The sequence below is a fragment of the Pelophylax lessonae genome (assembly GCF_965119305.1).
Source record: "Pelophylax lessonae genome assembly, chromosome: 6".
NCBI lineage: Eukaryota > Metazoa > Chordata > Amphibia > Anura > Ranidae > Pelophylax > Pelophylax lessonae.
Window position 1 is genome coordinate 232,894,584 of NC_138773.1, and position 12,196 is coordinate 232,906,779.

The 12,196-nt window shown below is 40.4% G+C and overlaps 1 protein-coding gene across 3 annotated transcripts in view; it reads right to left on the reverse strand.

Annotated features, from left to right (window-relative positions):
• The window catches only part of COL18A1 (collagen type XVIII alpha 1 chain), a 259,891-nt gene that overhangs the window by 19,171 nt on the left and 228,524 nt on the right, over positions 1 to 12,196 (reverse strand). For all 3 annotated transcript variants that reach the window (XM_082261324.1, XM_082261322.1, XM_082261323.1), the window contains 4 exons: positions 7,977 to 8,117; positions 7,538 to 7,585; positions 2,175 to 2,201; positions 1,895 to 1,930 (listed from right to left, as the gene is read on the reverse strand). In XM_082261324.1, coding sequence (XP_082117450.1) covers positions 1,895 to 1,930; positions 2,175 to 2,201; positions 7,538 to 7,585; positions 7,977 to 8,117 — 252 coding nt within the window. The remainder of the gene's footprint in view (positions 1 to 1,894; positions 1,931 to 2,174; positions 2,202 to 7,537; positions 7,586 to 7,976; positions 8,118 to 12,196) is intronic.

Consider the following 12,196-nt stretch of genomic DNA (forward strand, 5'->3'; position numbering starts at 1 on the left):
CACCAATACATTACTTATTATCATATGACTCCATTTCTCATCAACTTCCATACAATGGCCATGCTAATAAAGCCCTGAACCATCAGGAAAGGATGACACAAATGACATTGCTCTATTGATTAATGATTTAGAATTATTCACTCAGATTTTGATGCGTTCACTACTTTTCCCCAATAACACCAGCCTGGAATGAGCATTTTAAAGCAAAACTCCAGCCAAAGGTATAAAGATAAAAATAAATAGCCCAATAAAGATAAAATAACACAACCAGCTTTTGCTGCAATATTCAGTACAAACCAGAAATATCTGCCAAAGTACCTTTTGCTGCCACTAGATGTCCTCAGTCAGACAGACAGCATCATTCAACTCATGTCCAGTAAGCTCAGGTCATCCTGGCTGGATGTACACTTTAGGACAGGGGTTTTCAAACTATGGCACCCCAGTTGTTCAGGAACTACAATTCCCATCATGCCTAGTAATGTCTGTGAATGTCAGAGTTTTACAATGCCTCATGGGATGTGTAGTTCCACAACAGATGGAGGGCCGTAGTTTGAGAATCCATGCTTTAGAACCTTACCTTCAGCCTTTTACTGCACAATGTGAGCTCTGCATAGTGTGCATTAAAAGCTTCAGTTTGTCAGACAGAGCTTGACTCATTTCCTGACTGCAGAATCCCTAGCATCATCTAGCTCTTTCCTCCCCAGGATTTCAGTTCTTTCAACCATTGAGGATCAGCATCACATGTGGGCATTATCTATGGCTGTCTGTATGCAAATACAGTCTGCCTAGAATGCCCGCTCCTCCAGACTGACATGCACCCATTAAGGCATTTTGATATTTGCATAACTCTTCTCAAGAGCCTGCCCAATGCTTGCATCAGGACCAGGGCTGAGACAAGGGGTGGGCAGGAGGGACAGCTGCCCTGGGCGCAGTGAAACAAGGGGGCAAAGAATGGACGTAGGGTGGTACAGCATGTATTTACAGTAGGGGAAGGGGGCTCAATTCTGAATCCTTGCCCTGGGTGCTGGAAAACCCTGTCCTAGTACTGCTCAGGGCTTCATGGGATCAGAACTGTGGTAGGATGCTGTGATGTTTTCAGGAAGCTACCTACAGCACGTTGCCCGCCAGCCATAATCTGCCTGCATTGCATATGGAAGCACAGTGACCCATTGATGGCAACACTAAGGCCTCTTTCACACTTGTGTGACCTTAAAGTTGCATGATTTTACCGCAATTTTTTTGTTGCGATTTTAATTGGACTTGAAGCAATACCTATTTTTTTGGACCTCAAAACGCATTACAATCGGCCCAAAGCAATGCAGGGACTACTTTGAAGTCGTTGTGACTTGAAGTCGTACAGATATGAGCGGTACTCATTGGAAATCATGGAGTACGACTTATCATGCGACTTTGCAGTCCCAAATCGCACAAGTGTGAAGGAAGCCTAAAGCAGGCCATAAATGAGTTGTTTTTCTTTCCTTCTGCCATCGATTTCCCCACCAAAACATTCAGTGCTGATGGAGGAATGCCTCCCGCAACACTATGGTGTTCTGTCGGCAGGGGGCGCAGAGAGCCTTACCGGCATGCAGAACACATTGATTACTGCCAAGAATCCAACAGGCTGATCGATCGATGGACCAACTTGGGTACAATAAGCCTGCCCATACATAGATTTCAGTTCAGTACAGGCTGAATTTCTATGCAAGTATGGCCGATTTGCGTCTAGAAAAAGGTATGTAAAAAATGTCATTGGCAGAGTAATGAAGAGGGACGGAGGAACCCGGGAGGGCAAATATAAGCAGAATAAACCGGAGCTTTAACAGTTTATATGTATGACAAAAACAAAACAGAAATAGTCACTATCTTCTAATAATATGTTGTGATAATGAGCTACCTTTGGTCCTGGAAGTCCTGGAAATCCTGCATCTCCCTGTGGGAAAAAGAGCATAAGAATGACTCCCTTATTATGTATTTTCCCAATAAAGATCATTGCTATGAATCGCGTATCACGCTCACGTCACCCTGCCCTGCGGATTCGGCCTTGATCAATAGTAAACATATTGAACTTTGAAAAAGCAGCTGTGTGCAGTCAAATTTAACACGGACAGGCCAAATCACTCCCCGCAATGTTCACACATTCCTTACACACTGAGTAATGAGAAAATAATTCTGACCTTTTCCCCAGGAATTCCAGGCCTTCCCTGATAAATGAAAGTTAGAGAAGCGTGTTAGATCATATGAAGAATAAAACACGGCTTATCAAAAAATTGTATCATCATTTTCCAACATATCTTCATCAAAGTGGAATTCCACTCAATGCAAAAAGTTGAATTTAAATTGAAAGAAAACCTATCCTGGGATATATACAGGGCCTGCCACTGCTGACAGCTTCTCCTGAAAATGCTAGCTGCCTGACTGTATTTGATTTCAGTCCATTCTGTGTCACCAAACTCGGAGCAAGCATGCAGCCAGGAGTGAAAACTCCTTATATGTTTTCCAGTTCCAGGTTAGTGTCCTAGAAAGTAATGTGGATAGGGAATCAGTATCAAAGCCAAGGGGCAACAGGAACATTCAGGGCCAGTTCACAGCACATGCGGTCCAGTGCGATTTTTTATGCACCAAATACGCATGGATAGGAGGTTTTTAATAGCATAGTTCACAAAAGTGCGGTCAGTTCCACTGCGTTCCTGTTCCAGAAAAAAAAAGTATAACATGCTGCATTTTTTCTGCACTGAACTGTACTGGAACGCAGTAAAACGCATCAAAAACGCACCTAAATGCACCAAAAGTACCCACATGTCCTTATTTAACCACTTGCCAACCGCCCCACGCAGTTACTGCGGCAGGGGGGCTTGGCTGCGCATAATAACGTAGATCTACGTGATTATGTGCACGCGGATTTGGCGGCGCGCGCGCTTCCGCTGTGATTAGACATAGTGGGAGGCAGACCGCGAGAAGAGCGGGCTAGACTGCCGCCAGCCTACCGCAATATTCTGCAAAACTGACAGGAGATCCGTCTGGAATGTAAACAATGCAAGACGGCTCTCCTGTCAGAGAAGAAGGGAAAGATTGTGTGATTCACCTAAGCTAAGCTGAATCAATGATCTCTCTGTGCCTCTGTTCAATCCATCCCCCACACAGTTAGTAAGCACATCTAGGGAACAAATTTAACCCCTTGATCACCTCTAGTGTTACCCCTTACCTGCCAGTGTCATTTTATAGTAACAGAGCATATTATTTAGCACTGATCACTGTATTAATGTCACTGGTCCCCAAAAAGTGTCACTTAGTGTCAGATTTGTCCGCCGCAATGTCGCAGTCCCGATAAAAATTGCTGATCATCGCCATTAATATTAAAAGATAAAAAGTCCATAAATCTATCCCGTAGTTTGTAAATGCTATAACTTTTGTGCAAACCAATTATTATACGCTTTTTGGGATTTTTTTTTTTTTTACCAAAAATATGAAGCAGAATACAAATTGGCCTAAACTGATAAAAAAATTAGATTTTTTAAATTTTTTTACTGGGAATGTTTTATAGCAGAAAGTAGAAAATATTGGTGTTTTTTCAAAATTGACGTTCTTTTTATTGTTTATAGCGCAAAAACGAAAAACTGCAGAGGTGATCAAATACCATCAAAAGAAAGCTCTATTTGTGGAAAAAAAAGGACATCAATTGTCTTTGGGTACGGCTTTGCACGACCGCGCAATTGCCAGTTAAAGCAACGCAATGCCGAATTGTAAAAAATGGCCTGGTTATTAAGGGGGTAAAACCTTCCGGGGCTGAAGTGGTTAAGGTGAAGAAAAAAAAGAGGGAAAAAACACACCGGAATGCATCAAAAACTAACCGGAATGCATCAAAAACGCACCAGAATGCATGCAAAAAAGCCTCCAGAGACGCACCCGGAATGCATTTCTGTGGTGTGAACTGGCCCTAAGAAGGAAAGGTTAGCTATGGCAGATCCCCATATTTCTCAACAACAGACAAAATAAAAGTTGCACTAGAAAATAGAAGTCAAGTATTCAAAATAATTTCTGCTGCTGACAACAGCCAGTCAGATAGCAGCTCTCATTTTTCCACTGCAGCTTAGGAAATGATAAGAAAGATGTGAATGGGCATTAAAGATGTTTTCCTTTTAGACGCTTTGGACATGCAAGGCCTACATGCAGTAAACAATCATATACAAAATCTTATTAGGTCAAATAAATTCTTAGTAGGTCTAAGGAAATAAATTGCGACAGTTGCCCAATCTTTAGAACCCCTGTCCGTATTTATTGCTGTCTGTGTCTCCATTAGGGCGGTTCACCCTCTCTATGACTTGGTGACCATTATCACCAAGAGTGAAAGTGAACAAAAAATCTAAATTTGGACTTGTCACCAGAACAGGGATAAAGGGGAAATCTTCTGATGGGGACAACCAGGAAGTCCCTCACTTTTGAGGGATTTTCTCTCATTTCCCGCTGTGGCTATAGGACATGAAATGAAGGGAAATCTCCCCAACAGAACACAGATGGCAAGAAAATGACAGGGGTTATAACCTCTTTCACTCAATTCAAAAAAAGTTTGGCTTTATTCCTACTTTAAACATTTTTTATTGTTTTTAAGTCTTTATGAATCTGCAGATTCCATATCACTTTCCCTTCTAATAATATTATAGCATTTAGATTCAATTACAATCTCTCTAAAGCATTCATTATGCATGAAAGGCAGGAGCAATGAGGACAATCTGGCCTGCAAATAATACCAATTAGCGATGGAAGCTAATAAATAGATAATATGCACTGAGGACGCACCCATTTACTAAGCATATTTATATGGCTGTTAATCTGACATTCCCCATACATTCTCTGCAGGTGAATCTTCCAGGCGCATGCATTTTAAAGTGGTTGCAAACCTCTGAAATTAAAATGAACTGAGCATATCCCTCTATGGTGTGAACTTGCCTCAATTTAAAGCACCAAGTGCGATCTCTGTCTTTTCCCTTTTCACTATGAGACTGTGTAGAGGGGTCCTCTCTGCTCAGGTCTCAGATTACACTAAGCTCCTGCTCTATGAAGTGCAGTGTGTGACATCAAATTCCCACACCCCTGCCTTGTGTAGCTGAGATAAAGCCTTTGATCTCTGTGTATTTGGAGGCTGGAGAGAAGAGAATGCTGCAGATAAACAGGTACAACTTATGTAGGAGGATTTGTTTTATCTATGTGTATCATCTGATTTTTGTTACTTCAGTGGGTTTATGTGAGTGTTTACAACCACTTTAAATTACACTGATTAATTCACCACCCTTGGGATTAAAGTATTCTGAATCTGAATGTTTTCTGAAAGTCACTTCCACTGCTTAGGGTCTAGTTATAAAGACGCAGACTGTACCTCCATTTATAGATGTCCAATTCCTAAAGGTACCACCTTTAAAATTTGCAGCTGGCAATCCTAGTCCTGAAATTGCCACATTAGGGTGTACGTTTATGAAAGGGTGAATTTTTTTCTCTGTTCGCTTCTCTGCAGTTCTCCAGGGAAAATTATCTCCTCTGGCACCCTTTTTATAAAGCGGAGAACCTCAGTTCTCCCAGGGTGATCAGAGGAGAAGTGTTTTCTCTGAGAACTGCAGAGATCTGTATAGAAGTGAATGGGAGCGCCTGTAATCTCGTGAGACAAAGCGAGATTACCGTAGTATGAAAATCACTGGCGCTCTTTAACAAGCAGTACACGATCCCCACTAATGTTAATAAATAATAGTCCCTTTACATAAATATATATACAGTATATATACACTGAATACGCACACGCATACATTTTATATATATACACATTAAATATATATCTACATGTATGTGTGTATATATATACATGTATATATATATACATAAATATGGCAGGGGGACATGATTACTGTGTTGGGGGGTCTGAACGAGGAAGAAGGAAGTCGATAATCTTCGTTTTTCCCCCTCAGTTCTCCCCCGATTCTGTCTTCACTTCCCGATTCACAAGCTCCAGGCTGGTGAATCTGGGAGTGTGAATTCTGGCACAGATCGCCAGTGAAGTGCGGAGATCGCAGCTTCATAGCCTGGCTGTTTCTGTGTCAGGCAATGACAGATTCTCCATGTGTAGAGATGATCAGCGGAGAGTTCTCCCCCGATCATTTCTGTTTCATAAACTGAGAATGATCGGAAATGAGCTGTGATCAGCAGGATCACTGCTCATCTCCGTTTCATAAAAGGACACCTAGATTGTGAGAGTTTTTGTTGTAAGATACAACTAGTTTAGTATATGTTGTGCAATGTATCAGGGAAATTAGACACCACTGGTGCCCAAAGTGATCAGTATGATAAAGCATTCTCAGATAATGAAAGACCTAGTCCAAAAAGAAATACTGGAAGTAAGCCTCTCACTTTTTTGAGGTGTTTAAAGTGTATATTCAGACAATTTTGTTTTTTTTTTCGATTTGAGGTATAGTAGAGAAAAATTTCAGCTGCTTTTATGTTTTTATTGCTGTCTATGTCCCTGCAGGGTATATTAATCTTTCTATTTGTCCTGGTGATCATTCTTAATGAAAAAGACAAGTAGATATCCCCTGCGCTCAAAAAGTGCATGTAGGCCAGAGAGGCATTGGCTGTATCATAAGCATCAAAGGTCCTGCTGCCCTCTCGGGATGATGGGTATCCACAGAAACTAAAAGCAAAAAGACAAGAGAAGGGTGCAATACCATAAGATATTTATTGACAAATAGTTAAAACAACATATATTCTCAGAGCCGGCTCTGAGGAAGAGGGTTCTCCCTCGAAACCCATTAGCCATATGGACATCTTCAAGCTTGTCGGTCACAACTAAGCATCACAGGCCTGTGGTCTATGGACAGCTGAAGGGACTCTTTCTTTTTCGCTTGTTTATAGCGTACTCGTGTGAGTAGAATATATGTTGTTTTAACTATTTGTCAATGAATATCTTATGGTGTTGCACTAGGTCGTGCGCCCTTCTCTTGTCTGATCATTCTCAATGAGGCAGAAAGCCATTGAACAACCAAAATGTTAGGGTTGTCACCAGAACAAGAGGTGGGGGTAAATCCTTCACACCAGATCCAGTGCCAACTGTCTAAAGCTGGACATCCATGGATCAAAATTTGTTTGTTTCAGCAAAGACTGGACAAAGTTTGTTCCATGAATGGGTAGGGTGTTTGTACAGAAGTCAATCTATAAATCCACGAGATGTCTGGATGGCTGCACTCCAAAAAATCACTTTAATTTTAATACAAGAAGCATAAAAAAACGACATACAGCAAGCAAGGGAATAATATACAGCAGGCAATACAGCTAACGCATTTCACACAATTCTTGTTGTTTAATCATAGCCCTGTCGGGTTTTTGCTGCTCGATTAGCACCACCGGCTGTAGCTGGGAGTGCTGATGAGTGTATTCTGAAGGCACTTTCTATTTTTTCTGTAGTGTTCCCAATTACAACTGCATCTGGCCCTTTCTAGTGTTCATTGAACTTTATAAGAGGATTACTTAATGCCATTAACAACTATAGAGATTGGATTACCTGTATGGCTCGGCCACTGAAAACAATACCTGAACCTTCCATGTCATCCTAGACAAAAGATAAGTAACAAGGCTAAGTAAGGCAAGAAAAGAAGTACTACAAAATGGTAAAAGTCAATACAACTTACAATTACAATATAATGCCAAATAAAGAAAAAAAATTCCAAAAGATTTGGAGGAGCTCAGCCCGGTATCGCACAGATAAAATCTTTGCACGTAATTTTGTCCAAGCCCCAGATAATAATATTATATTATGATGTTATTTGATCATGGGTGCAATGCGTTGCAGGCTCCTGGGGGGAAAACATTTTTTTCTGCAAAAATATGTGCATTCATTATTTGTTCTTCAAATGTGAAATTGGTCTTTTACATAATTTACAGATGTACAGCACAAATCTTTGCATCAATAACAAAGCACTTAAACAAAAAAAAAAACTTACAAATCCATCAGCAGTTCCACGTCCAGAAGGACCAGGTGGACCTGGGGGTCCAGGCAATCCACGGGGTCCGACTGGTCCAGGAAGTCCAGCTAATCCAGTTTCTCCAGGAATTCCAGGAATACCAGCATCTCCCGTGCTTCCCTGTAGTTAGGAGAAATCAAATATAATACATTATATTCTTATGAAGTCCAAGCTCGGACACAAGTTATGTTATGGTGGTAATTGTATACACATAAAAGTGGACTAGGGCACCAAATCCAAAAAGAATATACAGGACGTATTTCTCCACAACCCTCTTTATGTTGCATTTATCACTTCTTAGGTTGATGACTAAAAAGAAAATTCATATTTTTATAACTGATGCTCTTGTATACAGACTGTAAAATAGTTTTATTTAGTGCTATATTTACCTGGCATCCTAAACATTTAATGTAACAATTAAAGTGGCAGGAGGAACCAAGGCTCCTTTGCAAATATCCACCATTCCCCAATACCAATTCAACACTGGGGATTGGTGTTTGAAAGGGCTAAATTACTAATATCATATAAGGTCTACTGTGTAAATAATGGGATTCTTGAAGCTACTTATAAATTAATATTATTGGATGCTTTATACATATTTATAGCTTCAAAAGTTACAACTTTATTAGACATGACATAGACAGATGAATTTAGATAATCACAAAAATAATTTATTATGTTGTGATCTGGGTCAGCTTTAGTATACCTAAAGAGGAGTTCTGCCTAGGGAAAAAAAATTTAGAGTCAGCAGCTACAAATACTGTAGCTGCTGACTTTTAATATATAGACACTTACCTGTCCAGGGAATCGGCAATGTCGGATTTTCAGGTTAAGTGCAGTCATATATATACCTTAGTTTATATAACACTTGGTGAAATAAATGGATCCACTAGCCCAATGTAGATGAGACACTGTATGCTAAGAGGCTGTAGTACATAGTGGAGAGTGCTGTATTTAATTATTTTATTGTATTAATTGATTTGGGTTAATTTTTTAGAATTTAAATGTTTACATGTTTCTACACAGATGTTTTATCAGCTGTTTTACTGTAGGTTTTAGAGCCCATTCACATTGAGGCGACACGACTTCGGGGGGCGACCTGTGAAGTCGCGTGCACCGCGACTTCAGCGCGACTTGCAGAGACTTCACATAATGGAAGTCAATGCAAGTCACTCCGAGGTCGCCCCAAAGTAGTACAGGACCCTTTTTCTAAGTCGGAGCGACTATTAGAACGGGTCCTGTATTACTCAATGGACCGCGACATACCACGTCTTGTCAGGCTGACAAGTCGCCTGACAAGTCGCGCTAATGTGAATGGGCTCTTAAGGGTTTTTTTAACCAAAAAAATACTTTAAAGCCTCGTACGCATGATGAGAATATCTGACGAATAATAAATATATTATTATATAGGAATAATAAAAGGTCTGTTTTATTTTTTGTTTTTTTTTGCATGCTAGTCTCATATTTGACAGCCAAATGGATCAGTGAGGAATGGAAGGAAAGGTAATTGTAATCAGCTGGTGGGGCCACTAATTAAGAGAACGTTACTACCCAGTATGAGCAGAGCACGGGTTTGCTGTAAACTCTGGAAATTACAACTTTTTTTTTCTTTAAATTAAGCCTTATGCCCCATACACACGTGCAGATTATCTGCAGACTTTTGTCTGCAGACTTACCTTTTCTATGTAGTGCAAGGGCCTGCCGGATTGCATACAAATTGAAAGTGTTTAGGTTTGACCTCATATTATATGGTTTTGGTAAGTCTGCAGACAAAAGTCTGCAGATAATCTGCATGTGTGTATGGGGCATAAAGCTTCACCTTCTGGCTGACAAAATGCAAAACATCCATTTGCAATATTCCATATTCACCTGACTAAATAAAAATATAGGTTTCTACTGTATCATACATGCATACATCATGCACACATCTGCCATGAAAAAAGGCATGAATCCAAAAATAAGTAAACCTTTTGGAGAGATGTCATGATTGAGTCCTGGACAGCGGGAACGTGTCCCCCCCCCCCTCCCATTTTGGTTGTGGTCCCTTTAAGGATGGGGGGGGCATGGGAACACATGTTTGAGTACTTAAGGGTTCTCATCCATGCAGGGTGAGAGGTTTCAAGATAGTCTGGTTGGAAAGGAGAGGACTGACTTTACAGTGCTCACAGGGTTAGTAAAGCCCCGTACACACGTACGGATCGTCGTCATACAAACGTCGGCGGACGAAAGATCTGCCGATTGTACGCGTGTTAGTATGGTGCCTCCGACAGCTGTCTGCGCACAATCCGCGGACAAGAGTCTTTCTTGCAAACATGAAAATTTTTGTCTGCGGACACCAGAACGGACAATTGTTCGCCTGTCAGTACAGAAATCAGCCGACAGACCGCAGATTTGCAAGACTGGGCATGCTCAGAAAATAAAAAACACAGGGAAAGTTAACCATTACATGACATCACTTCTGCAGTCAGCTGAAGTCTGCGGACAAAATTCTTGTGCTGTCCTTGTGCTGTCTTTGCACTTTTCAACAGACACCGACATCCCGGGGAGAAAAGACGAACATTTGTATGACGACGATCCGTACGTGTGTACGGGGCTTAAGTCCTCATGTGGGACTCAGAATTTCGTGGCTCAGAGAGACGTTGGTTGGGAAAGAGCTTCCCACCCTGATTACAGAGACTTTCATCCCAAAAAAGTTAACCTGCTTGCATTGGAGTCCTGAAAAAGGTCAGGAAGGATTCAGTACCTGTCTAAGAGGTGGACTGTGAGGTAGATCACAGCAGCTGTGAGAAAGTGTTGACTGTCTGACGGCTGTTTGCTGAGCTCATGCAGTCTTTGTGGCCCCCCCTGAAGCAGACGGGAACCCTAAAACCCTGGTGTAGGACGGGTTAACTGATGGTGAGCCAATGTGTTCTTTTTCAGTATTTGGACTGTTTGATGTTGATCAAAATTTGGACTGTTTGTTGTTGATGTACTAAAGGCAAATAGACACTTTGCGCTCCAGAGCTTAGTAAAGAAATTAAAGCTTCACTTTGCAAAAATACCAAATCATGTGCAAGGAAAATAAAAAACAAAAAAAACAAAAACAGCTTTTTTGCTTGCAAGTGATTGGATGATGGAAATCAGCAGAGCTTCTGCTCGTTTTCTAAGCTCTGGAGCAACTGCTTTTGCAGAGTGCAACTGCAGTTTGAAAGGGCACAGTGTATTTGCCTTTAGTAAATCAAGGCATTTATGTTCACTTTAGCTAAAGAAAGCTGTTTGCCTGATTTAGGAAAACAAGACTATTTTACCATTACAAGTGTCTGGCTGGTGATCTAAGGCTTCCCATATTACAATCTATAACCATCTATTTCTAACTAGTTCCTAACCACTTAAAATAAGAGCCCAACAATAAAAACCTGTCATATACATACATTTTTTTTTTTTTTTTAAGTATTTTACAACATGGGAAGGAGGATGTACTTTGCTATAAATTATACACTTTCTAGACTTCCTTGTAGGAAATATCTTTCATCTTTTTAACTATTTTATGAGACCTTTTCATCAGAAATGGTTTATTTTTCCCCATGGCTAGCACTAGCATGCAATGCATTGTGTAAAGTGTTTCTGCATAAGAAAATATTAGAAGTCCAATTGGACATTACTTTTCCAATCCATGCTGTAAAAACATATAACCACTCCCTCTGTATCACACACAAATACAGGCCATTCCTGAAGGGACCACATTACAAACAACAATATACAGTACTGCACTACATATTATGGAAGACAAAGACTGCACTGCACTCCTTTTCAACGCATGCTTTGTGACAGACTTATTCATTAAATACTAAAGAATAGTGATGATGTACAACATGCATAACCAATCAGAAATCACTGCTTAACTGATCTGATTGCAGTGAAGTACAACTGGATTGGCTGCTAAAGGTCATCACAGTTTGCACATCATACAGTATTTGTCCTTTGTGACTCTCAATTGTATAAGTCTGTCTTTGTCATACTTAAAATGGAACTAAAGGCTAACATAAAAAAAAAAAAAAAATTGTGAACAAGCATACTCTTTATTGCAGATTTGTTTTTATTTTTGTTTCCTGTTCACAATCCTCTGTAGAGTGTACATGGAGCTGTGCATGGGCAGCTCCATTTACAGTATCTCACAAAAGTGAGTACACCCCTCACATTTTTGTAAATATTTTATTATA